General features: G+C 51.4%; 1 protein-coding gene across 1 annotated transcript in view; it reads left to right on the forward strand.

The window, feature by feature from the left end:
* Window positions 1-14,631, forward strand: part of VWA3A (von Willebrand factor A domain containing 3A) — a gene marked incomplete at its 5' end in the record, with an annotated part of 44,288 nt that extends 29,657 nt beyond the window's left edge. Inside the window, 12 exons of the mRNA XM_007450005.1 lie at window positions 2,292-2,444; window positions 4,169-4,259; window positions 4,933-5,043; window positions 5,597-5,694; window positions 6,515-6,652; window positions 7,607-7,715; window positions 10,475-10,619; window positions 11,085-11,229; window positions 11,645-11,796; window positions 12,731-12,854; window positions 14,294-14,391; window positions 14,580-14,631. Of these exons, the coding sequence (XP_007450067.1) occupies window positions 2,292-2,444; window positions 4,169-4,259; window positions 4,933-5,043; window positions 5,597-5,694; window positions 6,515-6,652; window positions 7,607-7,715; window positions 10,475-10,619; window positions 11,085-11,229; window positions 11,645-11,796; window positions 12,731-12,854; window positions 14,294-14,391; window positions 14,580-14,631 (1,416 nt within the window). The remainder of the gene's footprint in view (window positions 1-2,291; window positions 2,445-4,168; window positions 4,260-4,932; window positions 5,044-5,596; window positions 5,695-6,514; window positions 6,653-7,606; window positions 7,716-10,474; window positions 10,620-11,084; window positions 11,230-11,644; window positions 11,797-12,730; window positions 12,855-14,293; window positions 14,392-14,579) is intronic.
* Between the last annotated feature and the right edge of the window lie 4,652 nt (window positions 14,632-19,283).

The following is a 19,283-nucleotide window of genomic DNA, read 5'->3' on the forward strand; positions in this document are numbered from 1 at the left end:
TCAGCAGGCCAAAGTCAAAGCCCAGTCAAGAAGCGTGCTCAGAGGAACATGACTGAAGTTTGGTCAAGGAGGGAGTCCTTGGCACCAGCAATCCTTGCCTTTCCTTGGCTTGTGGCAGCAGAACCCCAATCTCTGCTTCCATCTGCACATGGCTTTCCTCCCTCTGTGTGTGTGTGTGTGTCTCTTCTCCTCTTATAAGGACACCAATTGTATTGGATTAATGGCCCACCCTCCCACTACAACCTCATTAACTTACATCTTAATTACATCTACAAAGGCCCTGTTTCCAAGTAAGGTCATGTTTATGGGTACAGGGGAACTTCAACATGCCTTTTTGGGGGACACGACTCATCCCACATCAGCTTTCCACCTTTGTGCTGATCCACAGACACCAGAGGCTTCCAATGAAATGTGAGAGTGTCCTGTAAGTCACTGGTTTCAGGTCCGTGTGCTCTACATCCTGGCCCGTACCTTCTTGAACACATCAATCTCATTCCTAAACTCAAGGCCTTTGTACCTGCCACTTCCTTCACCAACTGTTCCCCTCCCAGGTCATCCATGGATTGCTCCTTATGATTCAAGTTTCAGTAAAATGTTACCTCCTCAGAGAGGGAGTTGAGCAGTTCAAGGTGAGATGAGAGCGGGACCAGATCGCATCGGGAGCAATGAGAATGGAAATAAGGGAACAAATATGAGAACATGTCTTTAAGGAAGAATTGACCAAACTTGTGGCTGGTTGAATGAATGGGGTGAGGAAGAAGAAATCCCAGGATGACTCCCAAGTTCCTTGCGGCAGGACCTGGTAGACAGTGGTGCCATTGACCCAGAGAGAGAAAACAGGTGGGGATTCAGGGAGGGTGGGCCTAGAACAAAGGTGAGTTTGAGGGGCCTGTGAGATAACAAGTGGGGGCATCCTTCAGGCAGGTGGATAAAGCTGAGGCCTGGACATAGAGGTGTGGGGCAGTTCAAGCCATGAGGATGGACAGAGAACACGTAGGTGGACGTGACTCACATTTCAAATACGACCATTGTCAGGACTGCCCGTCTCCCCCACTACATGGTGAGCTCTTGGGAGGGCAGGGCCATAGACTGGCAAACCTGCAGCTCCCCTAGATGTGCCTGAGCTGTCCCCCCAGAAAGGGCCCCTCTTTGCTGCTTTATTAAACTGCTTCTCAGGTGCACGTTAGTCCTGCTCCCTCTTCTGATAAACTCATCCACAAGGTGTTAATGGGCACTAATGGTTTAATCCACCCTTCTTATGATGTTAGTTACGTTTGAGCGGTGTCTTCTAGTGCCTTGATTGAGAATAATTATTGAAGAATCTTGCAGGCAGTTGAGAAATATAATAGGCAAAGGAAGAAAGTATCACACCACTATTCTGCCAGCAGCCAGGGTCAGCCCTGGGTACCTGGTGAGCTGACCACCATATGTGGCTGCTGGGTCCACATATGGAGAGAACACTGGCTTTGGAACAAGACCTGCCTGGGACTGAATGGAAGATCCTCTGCTTACTCACAGTATGGCCTTGGACAAGTCCTTTAAATTCATAAGCTTTGGTTTCCTTACCTGTAAAATGGGGATAAGATAGCACCTGCCTTGCCAGTGTAGTTGCATGTCTTGTTGGCAAGGAGGTTTGAGACCCCCAGGCAGTAACTAGCCCGGTGCCTGATGCATCCCAGGCCCTCCATACATGGTACTTACTATTATTATTATTATTATTTTTTTTTTTGGCTGCATTGGGTCTTCACTGCTGCACGCGGGCGCTCTCTAGTTGCAGCGAGTGGGGGATCTACTCTCCGTTGCGGTGCGCGGGCTTCTCATTGCAGTGGCTTCTCTTGTTGCAGAGCACGGGCTCCAGGCACGCGGGCCTCAGCAGTTGTGGCCCACGGGCTCAGCAGTTGTGGCCCGTGGGCTCAGCAGTTGTGGCCCTCAGGCTCAGCAGCTGTGGCGCACGGGCCCAGTTGCTCCATGGCATGTGGGATCTTCCCGGACCAGGGCTCGAACCCGTGTCCCCTGAATTGGCAGGCAGACTCCCAACCACTGCGCCACCAGGGAAGTCCAATGGTACTTATTATTAATAGGCCTGATCCACAGTGCTCTTGGCCCCAGGAAGCACTCTAGGGACAGAAAGAGGAGTACAGGGGCCCCAGTGGCCCCAGCGCCTCCCGCTCTGTGTGTGTGTGTGTGTGTGTGTGTGTGTGTGTGTGTGTGTGTGTGCGTGCGCGCGCGCCAGTGCCCTGCATGGAGACACGCTGGCTCGGGTGGTGCTGACGCTCCCAATCCCCCTGCAGTGTGCGTTACTCGTGTCCTCTCTGAAGAACCAGTCTGGAAAGGAACAGGAAAGTGCAGCCCTCCTGAGAGAAAAGCCGAAGATGCTCAAGCTGAGAAGTCAGCCCGGGAAGTTCTGTCCCTCCAAGCCCAGAGCACCCTCTGTGGCCAGAACGGTTTGACTCCCCTCCCTAATAACACACAGGGGATTTTGTTTCTGCCTTGTCTCCTGGTCTTTCCTAGATCTTGAAGTGGCCTGGGACAGGCCCCCAGACCCCAGGGCCAGCAGAGGTGGGAGCAGGGTCCTCAGTGGTCAGTGTCCTGGCCTCCAGGGGGAGGGGACCCCCGGGGGGACTGCTTCTCAGCTCTGGCCACCCCTCCACCCCACCTTTGGCTCTGCCTGGCTGTCCCACCTTTGCGGTTCCAAGGGCTCCATGGACTCGGCACCCTCCGTTACACGTGCTGGTTGTAAGGCAAGAGGGCTTGTCCGGGAGGGTCTCTCGGGGCAAAGGAATTAGGGGCTTGGGGCGTCTAATGGGTCCTTTCTGCTGCTGCCCGAGGCTTTTGGGGACCTGATAGGAGCCTGAGGGTGACCTGGGCCTGCCCGGGGCTGATCCCCGTTCACAGCCTGTCAAATCTGTCCCGCATAAAATACCCACCTCGGCAATCAGAAGGGACCTCTAGAGGTGTGTCTGCGGGGAGACCCCAGACTCCACAGCACTAGTGAGCAGAAGGGCAGTGAGATCTGCGAGCGCTTCAGCATTTCACCAACTGACAGGCCCTTGTGAACACAGCACACTTTCAGAATGAAGAAATCCACCCAAAACGTGTGCAGCTAACTCCCTTCCTGCAGTCAGCACTTCCGAGCGGTTCTGTTCCCATGGGCACTGCCCTCGTGTACAGAACTCCACCAGGTTTTGGGCGCCAGCCCAGAGACATCACGCCTTCCCGTCTTCCCAGATTCTGAGGTGAAACCCCGCGGTCTCGGAGTCTGCCTTGGGCCTTCAGTGGTTCCCAAACTGGCTCGGTTACAAGGGGACTTGGGCCGCACCAGGGCCTCTGGCAGTCCTCCTGAAATGCAGGTGTGGGAAGCTGGGTTGCTGGTGGGTGGCTCTCTGGGATGGCAGCTCTGGGCGTTTTTCACAGCCGCCACCCAGAGGTCTCCTCTGCTGGTCCAGGCCCTGGGTGCCTTTGTTTAACCATCACCACGTTCCGGTTGTACCCGGTAATGAAGGAACCCCTTCCTTAAAACCGAGGTGCCCAATAGGGCATGCAAGTTATCTGAGTGGTTGCTTGTCATGCTGGAGGCCCAGAAATCCCAGTCCAGTAGGAAGAGGGGCAGGTAACTGGTGAAGAAAGTTCAGGCAAATCCCCACAGTTGTTCTAGCAGGCCCTCTCTCATAACACACACACTCACACTCACACACACACACACACATGCACGCATTCTCTCACACACGGATGCACGCTCTCACACTCCCACGCACACATGCACTTTCACACACGCACGTGCACTCTCACACTCACACACTCATGCACACACTCCCACATAACACACACCCACGGACACGCTCACACACATACACACACATGCACGCACACACACATGCACTCACGCACACACAATGCACACCCACTTTCACACACGTGCACTCACACGCACATGCACACACAGTCACACACTCACACACTCACACACACTCACACACACACACCCTTTTCACCTCAAACCCGAGTCCTCTCCGAATGTGCAACAGGAGATGGGGCGAGCATGTGAGAAGTCTGCTTCCTGAGGCCTCGCCATGCAAAGGTTCCTACTTGACAGATTGAGGCTGGGATGACTGGGGTACTGCCCCCCATAGAGAACAGACCTCTGATGGAAAAGACTGCTGTTTTCTAGAGCATTAAAAATGACCCTGACAGAGAGAAGAGTGCCCCCTTGAAAGCTCTGCTATGGAGTCCACTCAGTGGCAAAGCGGGCGTCCCCCCAGGTAAGGCACGGCCCCGGGGGTGGAGGGGTGGACAAGCACGGCTGAGGCATGGATTCGTGATGACAGTAACTAAAGTGATCAGCAATCATGTGCCAGCCCTTCTGCTAAGATTGTCCCATTTAAAGCTTATAACAATCCATCCTGTATGGCAGGGAATCTATTAGTTCCTCCATTTTACTGATGAAGAAATTCAGGCTCAGAGGGGCTAAGGAGAATGTCCAGTGTCAGCCGGTCATGACAGGGCACCAGTATTTTTATGAAAGTACTCAGCTCATAGAACCTAAGAGCATGTGTCTTCTAATGTCAGACACATAGCAGAGCAGCTCAGAGCAGAGTTCTGGAGTCAGCAAGATCTGGATGGAATCTTTACTCTGCTTCTTACTGACCCTGAGTCCCACTTACCTCATCTGTAAGCTGGGGTACTATGAGGATAAAACAAGACAGGCTACGGGAAGCACTTCACACCACGCCTGGTATATATCAGCAGCTCTGGCTTTACTGATCCAGGGGAGGCCAGAGGACCCGGGTAGTCCCAAAGGACCTCAGATCCACCCGGGAGCCCCATTTCAAGGGCAGAGCATAGCTGAAGTTGACTAGTCTCTAAGCCAAGCTTTACAGCTTCACCACATAAACCCTCAAGGCTGCTTCAGCTGACAGGCCAAATGTCCTCTAGCTACAGCCCAGCCAGTGAAAGAAGGGACTGCAGATCGGAGGAGGAAGACCAAATCAAGGGACGCAGAGACCTCTCTCTCGCTGTTCTATACAGAGACCGGGAATAATGTGGGTAAGTCGGAGGCTGCACAGATGTCTGGACAGCCCCCTTTCCCCGTGGGACCTGGAAGGTGATCAGTCCCCAAGGAAAGGAGAAATCTCCCGCAGTCCCGGGACATGGGCAGCAGTGCACCCCAAGCAGGCCTATCCTCAAACCACTCACATCTCCCAGCCCAGGGAAATGAGCTTGCAAAGTCTTGACACAGGCAGGAGAGTGGGAAGAATTGATGCCGGCATCTCCCCAGGTCCCTGGGCACGGCGCTCCTGCTCTGTGCATGAGGGGCAGTGTCCTCAGACTGATGGGAAGGGAGTGGAGATGAGCCTCCCAGGCCAGCCGGATTGATTGCTGTGAAATGGCACAGGTCCCGGTAGCAACCCATTGACATGTAGAGAAGGAAGATCCCAGCATGCTTCCCCGGATCAGCACAACAGCCTCCCTCCTACCTCTCAGCAAATTGCACCTAAGGAATGTTACAGCTGACTTGATTGACAGAGAAATTGACATGGAAAAGGGAGGCTAGGGTAAGAGAATTGCACACAAAGTAACCCTGCTCTGTTTCTCCCAGGCTTCCTGTACAGGAAGTACCCTCAAGGAAGAGGCCTAAGAAGGACTGGCTCTTCTATTGAGCTGCCCAGAAAGGATACAGTCTGCTCCAGCCTAGAGGTATTATGCTGTCTGCACCAGCACATGCCCCCACGCAATAATTCCTTCCACCAACCATTATTTCTAAGAGGGTGGGTACACTTGGAATTGAGGCCAAACCTGCTTAGAATGACTGTTTAAAGTGTCAGGCTAAGGACTCAATAGAACTACGTGGGAACCTGGGTCTGCCACTTCCTAGCTGGGTGACCTTGGGCAAGTCACTCAGTCTCAATGTCTTCCTTTATAAAATGAAAACAATTGTACCTAATGGGATTGCCGATTAATTGAAGTATATTTTGTGTAAAGTACTTAGTGGCCTCAGATCCTTTTGGATGCAAGCAGCAGAAATCCCCCTTCTTGTACAGATCCAGAAGATAGATCATCTTTTCTTCCCACAACCGGTCAATAAAAGTCTGAGCTTGGTTCTGACCCTGGATACCATGCTCTGATTGCTTTAAACCGAGCCATTCTTGTATCTCTCATTGTGACAAGGAGCCTGAGACTATCCTCATTGGTTTAGAGTCTAAACTTTAGAACAATCAGGGTTTCCATTCAAATTTCATGGGAGAGGGTTGAAATGGAAATTGGGGAGGCAACAGTATCCACCAGACTAGGGAGTAGTAAGTGCTCAAGAAATTTTGTTCCCTTTTCCCCGTATTTCTTGTGCATCTCTTCCCAGCACAGGGGCAGGAATCTGAATGTGATGGAGGCTCAGTGAGGACCTGGGAACCCCACATTTCAAATACAAGACAGATTTCAAACATTAGGTTTTAAAAGATGAGTCAATCATTCCATTAAGCCTGAATTACCCAAGATAATAGTTCTTTCCTTTATTCCAAAGTGGGTAGCAAATTATGGACTAAAAAAACTGAAGATGGAGATCTCCAGATACCTCGGTCCCAACTGCACTCATCAAAAGTCAATACAGACGTCGGCGTCAGCCAAATACTGCAGTATCTTCCCCAGCATAGAGATCAACGTAAGTCAAGATTGGTGTTGGTTTTTTTTTCTCCCAGCTCCTGTCTCTTTTCAGGCACAAATGGCTGAGTGTGTTGGGGAAAACTCCACATGAATGTATGCCCCTGGCTTCAATTCCTGCTTCTAAGAACCCCACCCCACAAAGGGAGGTTGCCCTCAAGGAATAGGAGCTGCAGAATCCTGTTGGAAGAAAAGTCAGCCCCTCAGAGTGCTTGAGACCATGCTCTAGGGTTAGAGGGGCTCAATGGAGTGAGAATTAGAAACAGCTGCCGAGAATGCGGGGCAGTGGCTGGAATCCTCACTAATAAGAATTCTGTACCCTGATACTGACGATGGTCCCATCAGGATGGCCGGGAACAGCGGTTATGGCAGGAGGTGAGGGGGTTCTCTTATTTTCTAGTTTTGAGGTAATTTTTTTTATTGCTTTGACACTGCAACAGGTAAATTTAGTAGAAAATGAAAATCTAATCGTGCTTTTAAAAAAGAGACCCCATTTTCTCTCCTTGCCCCTTGATATGACATTGTCAGCTATAAAGCTAAAAATAGCCACCAAATTCAAAATTATCCACCAGAAAAATTTTATGGGAGTTTAATCATGCTGCCCCCCTCCTCCATCGGAGGTCACCTTTTAGTTTGAAATGTATCGACCTCCCATCCTACCATTAAGGGTTTTCTATTTAAAATTTAGAGATACTATGTTTTTTTCTTATTACAGTGACCACATCTGCCACAAAAATCATCACCCCAATTCCCACACACCTTCTGAGAACTGTGCATTTGGTAGTTCAATAAAAGAAAAAAGCTTTTAAACAAACAGACAAAAACGTATGCTTAACAGTGTTTTGAAAATTGTGAACCACGGTAGACTAAACTATTCTAGGGGGTAATGGGGAGGTGAAGAAATAGCTGACAGGGTTGGGGCGGGTGGAATTTTCCTTTGTTTGACTTAATCCAGGGGACGGTGAGACACATTCAGTGTACACCCAGGGAAATCGAAGCGTACATCACACACCTGGAGAAGGTGATGCGGTGCTATGTCCAAAGGCTGCAGTGGCTGCTGTCTGGTGAGCCTGCCTGCTATCCTGGAGGGCGGACGAGCGGGATGGGCAGCGGGAGGGCAACCCCAGGGACCCCAGGGTCAGTCCTTCCCAGGCTAGGCACTCACAGACTGTCACCCAGGGGCAACATGACTTCTGGGTTCAGAGGTCAGGCAAGGTGCTGGATGACAGGGCGGTGGAGCACGAGCCAGAGCAGCAGGGAGACCCAGGCCCGGTCAGGCCGCTCTGCCAGCTCGTCTCCCACACCTTGCCTCCTGTGTGTGACTGAAGGGCTGCTGCCCCTCAGGAGCCTCAATTTAGTATTGATTGGGCCCCACAGAACCAGTCCATGAAGGTAGAGATGGGAGGGGCTCCGGACAGAGAAGATGCCCCTGTTCTTCTTTACAGAGAGCACCAGCGAACGACAGGGCTGGCTGAGGAGAGCCAGGCTCACATGCCAGAGGAGGCTGGGCTGGGCATTAGGAGATGGTCTGAAGCATCAAGTTCAAAAGGCCCGGCAGACAGCTAGGACTGAACCGGAGGCTGAGTTCAGGCTTTGGGGCCTGGAGGCTTCCTGGGATGATAGAGGAAGGATCCCAGGGTGGGCCACTCAGGCACCTGCACAAATTCATTAGGTCCAGTCCTCTGCAGTAGAACCTGGTATAAACAGTCCTTGGGCTGACTGCTGCTTTCCAAAGCCTCTGGAGCGGGCAACAAGCTCGGGTGCAGCTGTCAGGTCAGAGGCTGAGGCGGGGCGACGAGGTCGTGTGCGTATTCCCAACGCACGCTTCCCGCCGGGGAGAGTATGAAGGGCAGCCGTGCAGCCGCTCCTTGTGTAGTACGAGTCGCGCCCCCACCTCACATACAGCTACACACCCAACACCATCTAATGCCTCCGAATGTACCCAGGGGATGCTGCACTGAGCCACTCATTCATTATTCAATGAATAAGTGTTGTTCTCCCTCTCCGTGCTGGGGAGGTGGCAGGGGAAACACTTCACAGGTTCCCTGAGCTCATGGAACATATGGTCTAGGGGAGACAGTTGTTACCCAAAGAGCAGGGTGACAAGTGTAAGGAGGAGACAGGCATGGTGCAGTGAGAGAGGGACAGGGGGCCTGCACAGAGGGATCACGGAGGGCTTCCCCGAGGAGGTGACATTTGAGCTGAGATCTGAAGAATGAATAGCCGTCACCTGAGGAAAGAGAGGGAAGACTCTCAGGGCATGACTGAGATGCTCAGCGGGGGAGGAGGCTGAGTACAAAGACTGAAGGAAGCAGGGTGGCTGAGATTAAAGGGTGCCACCACTCCAGGGAGATGAGGCCATGGCCCAGACTATCCTAAGAGCAATGGGAAGCCACTAAAAGGTTTTAAATAAGGGGAAAGTGATGAAGTTAGCATCGGCAACAATCCCTCTGGTTGCTGCGTGGAGTATAAATTGCTGAGGGGATGGAGCGCAATCAGGGGAACCTAGTAGGAATCCAGGGGAAAGATTAGGATAGCTGGGAAGGGTAGTGATGATGGAGACGGACAAAAAAAGCAGAGTTAGGGAGGCAATAACGGCGGGGCTCGGTGGCTTGCAGGGTGTTTCCGCTGTCTGGTTCCCAAGATGGATCAGCTGGCCTTCTGTGGTGGGAGGCCCCTCGACCAGCTGGCTGGCTGTCCCCGCGGAACGTCCCACACACCTCAGGATGAGTCCCCTCATGTCCTCATGTTGTCATGAGCATTGCCAGAGAACAGCCCAGATGAGTCCTAGAAGATTCCTGGGCAGTGGGTCCAGCCAGCTCAGGCCACCTTTTCCTGGAGACCAGTGGACCCTTTTTGCAGCAGTTTTCCATTTTTTCTACTACTGCCTCCAGTGAGGTCTGAGGTGTGATTCGGGAATGCTGGATATGCCATCTTCTTCTCTTTGACTTCCCCCGTGTTACCTCCGTTTAGCCTTGGGGCACCAGAAGGGCTGGGGTTAGTGGTTGCCTTAAAGTGTGGATCAGAGGACCTGGATGTGAATCTCGGCTTCGCTGCCAGGCTGTGTGACCCTGGGCAAGTCACTGGCCCTCTCTGTTTCCCCTTGGGATAAATCCCAAATCCTTTAACAACCTCTCCCGCTTTCTCTCTGCCCCTCAAGCATGACATGCCCCTCTCTCCCACTCAGAGCCTTTCACAGTCTGTTCTCCCCGCACACACCCCCTCTCATCCTTCAGCCATAGCTTGTCTGCTCCCCACCCCACATCCATCAAATTCAGATTCTCCCAAGTATGTACTCCTTAACTTTTTGTCATAACCCTCAGCAGAGTGGTAGCTGTTGGTATAACATCTGTCTTCCTTGCCTGACTGGCAGCTCCGTGAGGGCAGGAACACTCTCTCATCTCCGCTGCACTTTGCTCAGTGCCAGGCACACAGTGCACGCTCACTTGATTTCTGTCAACCAGTCTACAGACTCTGTAACATCATTTCCAGCCCCAAACAATACTGTGACACCGCTTAACCCAATCACTTAACTTTAGGGATGAGGAAACTCAAGCCCAGGGAAGTTATAATCACTTGGGCAAGTCATCCCAGGCAAAGCCACAGCTGAAACCTTGACCTCCCAAAGCCCAGTCCACACACCGGCTCTGCCCTTGGACAATGACCCCTCTAGCAACACCACAGAGGCCATCTCCCAGTGGGTTCACATCTGATCCGTGATCACTCAGGCAACGGGTGTGGCAAGACCTTGGATTTGATAGCTGCAGTGAGGAGAGCCACCCTCACTCCTCCCCTGCCTCTGCCTCCACCCGCTTCGGAGCAGGGAGCCGCCGACTCTTTGGTGCCATTTTGGAGAGCAAAGTGTGCATCCTGCTGGACACGTCGGGATCCATGGGCCCCTACCTGCAGCAGGTGAAGACAGAGCTCACTCTGCTGATCTGGGAACAGCTGTGGAAGCACTGTGACAGGTAAGAGGCAGGGGTGCTGGTGGGCGGGGGGTCAGGAGATCCAAGGGATAGTTCCTGAGGCTCCCCTGGCCAAGGTCACTCCCTCCTCAACACTTACAGAGCACGTTCCCTGCGCCAAGCGCTTTACATGCGTGATGTCATTCAGTCTGCACAACGATCCCATTATTATCCCCATTCTTCAGCAAAGGAAACAAGGGCTTAGAGAGGTTAAATCATTTGCCCAAGATTGCGTAACCAGTACGTGGCTGAAGTGGGATTTGAGTCTATTTCTGTGCATCCAGAATCTTCACTGTGTATGTTCTCATTCTCAGGTGGTCCACAGGGGGCCCAGGGCTTGCTGTAGGGTCTTCAGGGATAGGTGTGAGTCCTCACGGAGGTTACTTCCCCTGAGGTCAATATAGACGGGTGCGTTCTAACCAATCTCTTTCACCTCCTCTCTGCCCCCCACCTCCTCTCTCTCCACAGTTTTAACCTGCTCAGCTTTGCAGAGGGCCTACAGCCGTGGCAGGACACACTGGTGGGGACCACAGACGCAGCCTGTCACGAGGCTATGCAGTGGGTGACCAACCTGCATGCTCACGGGAGCACCTCAGTCTTGCAAGCATTGCTGGCAAGTTCCACCACCAAGCCTGACCCAGTGGCAAAGCAGAAATACCACCACCCCTATCCTGACATTGTGCCATGCTTTGCAGTTTACAAAGAGCACTTTAGAATTTACTGTTAAATCATTTCATCTTCCCAGCAACACAGTGAGGATGAGATTCTCGCTGTTCTCACTTTATAGATGAAGACACAGAGGCCCAGAGAGGTTAAGTGACTTGCTTGGGGTTAACCAGCTAGGAAGTGGGCTGAGCTCTTTCTCCTAAACCTCAGCAGCTTCCTGGTCTGTCATAGGCTGAAAGAGGAGGCTCTCAGTCTTAATGACAAGTCGGTGAGATCCAACCAGACTTGGGGACAGCAGGCCAGTGGTTTCTGAGTCCTGGTTGGCCCCTCTTCTGAGCCGGACAACCTACATGCTCTTTCAGAAAGCTTTCAGTTTTCCTGATGTGGAAGGACTGTACCTCCTGACGGACGGGAAGCCAGACACAAGCTGCAGCCTTATCCTCAGTGAAGTCCGAAGACTCAAGGAGAAGAGAGACGTGAAAGTGCACACCGTCTCCCTGAACTGCTCAGACAGGTGGGCGGTGAGGAGCTGTATCCCTTCCCCACGGTCGCATGTCTGAGGGGCAAGGCTCATCCTCACCTAATCCAGGGACTCACGTTTTACCCTGAGCTCTCCTGGGCCCAAGTCCTGTGTGTGAGCAGTTAGGAGGCCCTGGGCAGACATTGCACCGGAGAGAGCCCCTCTGTGCCCCTGCCCATCCGTCAGCATCCTGACTTTCTCCAGCGTGGAAATGGATTTGCACCGACTCCCACAGTCACACGCTGTGTTCTCCCATTTCGTCTTCCTTGGGGTCACATTTGTGAATATTTAGGGGGAAAAAGTTTAAAGTAGCTATGATTTTTTTTTTTTTTTTGGCGGTACGCGTGCCTCTCACTGTTGTGGCCTCTCCCGTTGCGGAGCACAGGCTCCGGACGCGCAGGCTCAGCGGCCATGGCTCACGGGCCCAGCCGCTCCGCGGCATGTGGGATCTTCCCGGACCGGGGCACGAACCCTTGTGCCCTGCATCGGCAGGCGGACTCTCAACCACTGCGCCACCAGGGAAGCCCGCTATGGTTATTTTTAAAGAAGAACATGTGTTAGACAGGAGAGATTCAGCTCCTTTAGAACATTCATATTTAATCTCTCTGTCTAAACTGTGAGCTCCGTAAAGTTCACACTGTGTCCCTGCCAGGCCAGACACATAGTAGGCACTGGATAGATGTCCAGTTAAGGAATGGGGCCCCGTGCTTTGAGGGTGACCCTCATACGGTGAATCCACCTCACACAGCAGTAGCCACTGCCACCCAAATACCAGCTGGGAGAGTGGGCTTGGTGATGCTGACACAGTCTCAGTGGCACAGACCTCGAGGTCCAAGACCCCTTACCCCACTCATGTGACTTCCCCAGGGGCTGGGGGCTCACAGAGACCTTGGTGGGCCTGGCCCCAGCCCTCTGTTCCTCCCCGCAGGACAGCGGTTAACTTCTTGAGAGATCTGGCCTCTCTTACTGGGGGCCGCTATCACTGCCCTGTCGATGAGGACTCACTTTTCAAAATGCAGGGCCTGCTGACCAGGGGCTTCATCGACCAAAGGGTAGGTTGTGGAGCTACTGGGTGAGTTCTGTTGAAACAGCTCAATAAAGTGTCAACAGGTGTGGCTTTTTCCTCCTGATTGATAAGATCTCTACTTCTCTTGTAAAACAAAGTATTGACTAAAAATGGTTGTGTTTCCCTGCTGCTCTCCTTTTAGGCTGCCTCCCCTCGAGGTTGGGAAAGAAGCAGGGTTAGGGGCAATATTTAATAGTAGAACAGTTCACATTCACTGAGCACTTCCTACATGCTACAGGTTTGTTGCATTATGTAAATTACCTCTTTTAAGCCTTCCAACCATTATTATACCCATTTAACAGATGAATGAACAGGCTCAGCCAGGTTTCGTAATACACCTAAAGTCAGAGTAAATGGTAAAGCCAGAGCCCAGACACCCATGCTCCTAAGTTCCGTGCTTTAATTCCTGCATATTTCTGTCTTCCCGCCTTAAATTCATTGAAGCGCAGATATTCAAATGATCTGTTAAAAAACAAATACAGTAAAGTCATAGGTTTTATAATGCATGCAGGATAAGATCTTACAATCTGATAGAAAAATTATGTACATATTTATACCTTCTAGGAATGTGCTGCTGTGAATTACAACATTTTCAGGCCAGCAAATCATCCAGTAAGACAACCAACCAGAATTCCAGATTTTTTTTTTTTTTTTTGGCGGGGGGGAATTAAAGTTTACAGAACACTGCATAATTTTTGAAGTCAATGCTTTGCATGATTTCTTTGAGCAACGTTTTAGGGGCAAATATTACAAATAATACAGAGATCAGAATAAGTAAAAGTAATGAATATTCACCCATATCCATATTACACAGGAAAACAAACGACGATATTGGGAAGGTTCTCTATTTCATACCTTATCAAATCAGATTCTTTGAAGAGTTTCTGGGTGCAGAGTGGGACCTTTGCCACTACTGCTCCCAGGGAGAAGGAACAGTTTCATCTCTTTCTTAGATTCTCTTGCTAATTGTGAGAACTTGTACTTTTAAGGCTAGGCTCTAGAATTTCATTAGTTGACATAAGAAAAAGGCATGTCTGTGGAGCTGTTTTACTAGAAGAAATAGAGAAGGGGCTGGATAGGTTTTACTGATTAACAGTGAGATAAGGTGTATATACTACTGTTCTACTGGGCAGAGCTGTGCTGACTTCAGTGAAGTCCTTAGACTCTCTTAGTTTCCACCATCCCCTCCCTACACTGACTCTCAGACATCTAACTGCAAAGTGTCCTCTTTGCAGAATGACTGCCTTGACAGGTGGTGAGCTCCCTGTCCCTGGAAACATGCAAGCTGAGGCCCACAAGATTTCCTGCACTGGGAGGAAGGCTGCTTTGAGTTCACTCTAAAACTTTTCTCCTGAGATTTTGGATTTTCAGGTCCCACCCATTCATTTAATGGATCTAATTTCATACTCATTTCCCCTTTTCAAGGACCTCATGCTGCCACTATTTGAAGGAGATGATTTAAGGAGATTGGCCCAGGAGATCACCAAGGCCAGAAGCTTCCTCTGGCAGGCCCAATCCTTCGGGTATGCCCTTCAAGCAGCCCCTCCCACCTGCCTCGTGGCTCCAGCCCACCCAGACCCTGGGCCCCCCTCAGGTCAGTGCCCACTCGGTCATGACACCCTTGCTCCAAGGGCTCCTGCCCTGCTTCTCCCTGCCAGGCCCAGAAATTTGGGCCTCAAGGGTCCATCTTTCTTCATCTCCTGTTCACTAGGTCCCAACTCCAGAAGAAAAACAACACAGAACCGAAGGTCGCTCCGTTTTAGAAAAGTGTTCTCAGGTAAGGGGAGGGGATGAACTCATCAACTTTTGAGTGCCCGTCAAGGACCAGGCAGCATGCTGTATTTTGTGGACAGCAGTGACTATGGCCAAGGATCAGAAACAATGATTCCTCTAAATAGAAAGGCCATCCTACAAAGAACCACTCAGCAAATGTTGGCCCAGAGGGAAAGGTGCCCTAGAAAGCTGTAACCCACAGATCAGCATGATTCCAGGCACCAGGACTCCCTGGAAGCTGGGAGAGGAAAGCTCTCTATCCCTGGGTCCACCCCGATGTTCCCGCATTGTCCCCAACACACCCTACACTCCAGTCACAAGATTGTCACTTGCTGGAAGTCCTGCACTGAGCCCCCTGCTTGGAACATCCTTCTGCCACCCTCTGCCTGGTGACTCCTCCTGGTCCATGAAGACACAGTGCAAGTGGCATCAACTCCACTGTGAAGATGCCCCTGGGACACATCAAGAGCTGGGAGATTCCAGTCTTCCCCCCACAGAATCTTGACCACGCATCCCTCTTTACAGAGGTGACACTTAACTACACTTAGCACTCCACATTATGCTTCCTTGCTCCCTTGTCTCTTCTCCTTGACCGTGAGCTCCCTCAGGATGAGGCTGGTGTCCTAACCATCTCTGGGTCCCAAGAATCTGCCACGTGGCAGACACATAGTAAACAGTGAGCATGAAGCTTAGTTGTGAGAGCCCAGCTCTGGAGACCAGCCAGTTAGGATTGTTTCTGCCCCAGTCCTCTTGTTCTGTGCTTCCCCACCACCCTGATCCACGGGTGCGACGCAGACTCACCGTCAGCCCCTCTTGGAGGAAGAAGAAACAAGTGAGTCTCACCACCACCCACCGCCCCTGCTCATCTGAACTGCACTGAAGTCTGCTCTGGAGCCCAGTCCAGAGCGAATGCTCAGCTCAAGCATGTGAAAATCGGGCTGGACCTGCTGGGCCAGCCCTACTGTGTACATATGAAATGACTGTGTCATGTGTTATGTCAGCTGGGGTCATTTCTAAGACAGGAAAAATTGCTTTTATTTAATTAATAGGATCAAAGTTACTTTTAAATGGATGTGATCATTGGTGTGTGTGTGTGTGTCTCTGTGTAAATTTTTGGTGTGATAAAACTTTATTAAAAGACTCGTATCTAGATATATGAAGAACTCCGAATCAATAAGAAAATGATAAACATCCTATTTTTAAAAATGGACAAAAGGCTCAGACAGGTATAAATGAACAAGAGGTATATGAAAATAGGTGCTCAACAGCCTTACCCATCAGTGAAATGCTAATTAAAACTACAGTGAGAACCACTACACACCCACCAGAGTGGCTAAAAATAAAGACTGGCAATAATGAAGATGGGCAGCAGCTGGAACCCTCACGCGTTGCTGGAGTGGAGGGTGGAGGCTTGTAACTTGGTGCAACCACGCTGGAAAACTGTCTGCCAATTTTCACCAAAGTACAACGTGTGCCTTCTCTCTGCCAGCAATTCCACTCCAAGAGAAATGAGTGCCCACGTTCGACAAAAGACATACACAAGAATGTTTACAGCAACTTTATTCGTAAGAGTCAGAAAATGGAAACTACTTAAATGCCCATCAATGGTAGAATGGACAAATAAATTGTGATACATCTGTGCAGTGGAATACTACGCATCAATTGAAAAGAATGAACTACAGCTCTATTCAACAAGCTGCATCAATTTTATGAGGAATATTGGGCAGAAGAAACCAGACACAAAAGAGTACATACAGTATAATTCCAGTTATATGAGGTTCCAGAATAGGCAAACCTATTGTTGGTGACAGAAGTCAAAATGGTGATTTTTACCTTGTGTGTTGGGGCCACTACGGGGCTATACCTTGATCTGGCGGTGGTTACATTGATATATACACAAGTAAAAATTCATCAGATTGTTTAAAAACACAGTTTACTGAGACTTGACAAGCCATGGCTTTGGCCAAGCTCTGTACTGGCCCAGGGAGACAGCAGTGACCACAGCCCCTTCCACAGTGGGTCTCAGTCTGGTCACTGTCTTGGACAGCTGCCCTCTGCATCATCTCTATCCACGCCTGTGGTCGCTGTAGTACGTCACTCAGGCTGTCATAACAAAGTACCACAGACTGAGTGGCCAAAATAACACAAGTGTATTGTCTCCAGCTCTGGAGGCTGGAAGTCCGAGATCAAGGTACAGACAGGCCCATGCTCCCTCCAAAGGCACCAGGAAAGGTCTGTTCCAGGCCTCTCTCCTGGCTTCTAGCAGTTCCTTGCTTCTGGCAGCATAACTCCAATCTTCCCATGATGCTCTCCTTGTGCACATGTCTGTGTCCAAATTTCCCCTTTTTATAAGGATGCCAGTCATACTGGATTAGGACTCGACTCTAGTATGACCTTATCTTTAATTACATCTGCAACGACTCTATTCCCAGCTCAGGTCGCATGCTGAGGTACTGGGGCTTAGGACTTCAACATATGAACTTGAGGGGGACACAATTCAGCTATAACACTTGTGTTGTAAACTATGCTTCTCCTAATGAGATGACACCAGCCAGATGACACTTGGGCCTGGGAAACAAGAGTTCTCCAGCCCTGCTGGTGGGAGAGGAAGAGGCTGGTCTTTGAGAATGGAAGGACAGACCAGAGACATGGTTTGCAAAGCAGCGAATCATAGGTACTGGGTTTGAATCCCAACCTCCTCTCATATAACGATGATAACAGCTACCGTTGGTTGAGCACCAACTAGGCAGGCACAATACTCAGCATTCTGCATATGGTACCTCGTGAGCCACAAGGCTTGCAACATCACAACTGTAAAGTACACACCAGTTCCTGTTAATGGATGAGGAAACCAAGCCTTGTAGCTGCCCAAGACACACAACAAGAAAGTGGCAGGGCCAAGATTTAAACCCAGGGCTGACCCCATGGCCTTTTCCCACTACACTCTGAGCCCCTTTTTATCTCTCTGAACCTGCTTCACTGTCTCTAAAATTGGGCTAAAACAGAGTTGTGAGGATTAAGCAAGATACCTTACCACCTGGCACATCGCATGTGCTGGCTGAGGTTTTTCTCTTCCCCACACCCACCTATGTCCACAGAGGAGGTTCATTTAGGTGAAGCCTTTCCAGTAGCCCTCTTCAAACAGAAGTAACCAGCCCTTGGTGCTCTGCAGCCGTGCCCACTGTTGGGCATATGCCTGCCCTCTGCCACTGGCACTTGCAAATGAATTTTCCAGGGATGGTGCGATCCATCTGGGTCCCCAGTGCGAGGGAAAGGACAGCACTGAAGAATCACCTATTAAATGTGGAATGATGGCATTGGAGAATGGCTAACCCAGAGGTGGGTGGAAGGATGTAAGAAAGGAAGGGTAGATAGATGGGTGGAAGGCAGGAAAGAAAGATATGAAATGAACTGGATGGATGGAAGCTTGATGGATAGATAGGTGGAAAGACAGAATAACGGGTGAATAGATGAATGGATGAATGGACAAAAAATAGTTTAAAATTGGTGGAAGGATGGATGAATAGACAAAGAGATGGATGGAAGAATAGGTGGGATAATGAATAGGTGCAAGAGAGGAAGGAGGGAGGGAAGGAGGGCAGGAGGAAAGAAGGCAAGAGGCAGGCTGAACAGACGGGACCACGTGGGAGAGGACATGGATGGGTAGGTGGGTGGAGAAAGAAACACCGTTTCTTGGGCTTCGAGGCCGTCTATGCGGGCAGGACCCGGACCAGCACGCAGGACCTTCGCGCCCTTTCCCCACTAGCATCGTGGCCCATTTCACCCTTCGACCGGCCTCAGTTTCCCCTCTGGGAGAGCGTGCGTGTCCCCGCCTTAGAGACGACAGTTGCGGCGGAGGGGGTAGTGGGTGCAGCCTGGACGCAGGAAACCGGCGCGGGGCGGGCGCGGGGCGGTGCCAAGAGCCCCGGTCGGCCCCGCCCCGAGGAGGGGGCAGCCCCGTAGCGCCGGGCTCTGCGCGGAGACTGACTGACGCGGGGTTGCAGCCGGGATCGCGCAGCGCCGCGGAATCCGGGCCGGGTGAGCGCAGCCAGGGCGTGAGGCTGGGGACGCGGGGCGGGGGGCGCACGCGGCAGCAGGGAGGAGCCGCCCCTGAGCTGCCAGGCGGCCGCTCTCAGCTTGGGGGTCCGCTCCTGCCGCCCCATCGAGGCGGGCGCGTGCGCGCCCGGAGGGGTCCCTGACCATCTTCCACCGATTCCTTTCACCCAACCCCGCTTTGGGTCCCCAGCAACCTGGATCCAGGGCCAGCCGTTCACTGAGACTCCATCAGAGTTCGCAAATGTTCTCTGAGCCTCAGTTTCCCTCCCCGGATGATGGGAACAGTAGCCCCCGCTGCACAGGACCGCCAGGAGGATTAAATGTGGCAGTGCCGGGGGGTCAGCCGGGTGCTTGGCCCTAGGCTTCCTCATGCAGAACAGTCCTGAGTGGTTTCATTCACTCAGCGGCTGTTTACTGACGGCCTGCTTTGTGCCAGGCACAGGACTGGGTGCCATGCACACTATAGTGATCCAAGCCTTCTTGGAGCGTGCATGCCAGTGGTCTGTGAGGACTCTGCCATCTGTGAGAGTTATGGGAGTTCAGTTGACAGACATGGATACTGAGGTGCAGTGAGGTTATAAGGACC

Source organism: Lipotes vexillifer, unplaced genomic scaffold (assembly GCF_000442215.2).
Source record: "Lipotes vexillifer unplaced genomic scaffold, Lipotes_vexillifer_v1.1 scaffold811, whole genome shotgun sequence".
NCBI classification, from domain to species: Eukaryota; Metazoa; Chordata; class Mammalia; order Artiodactyla; family Lipotidae; genus Lipotes; species Lipotes vexillifer.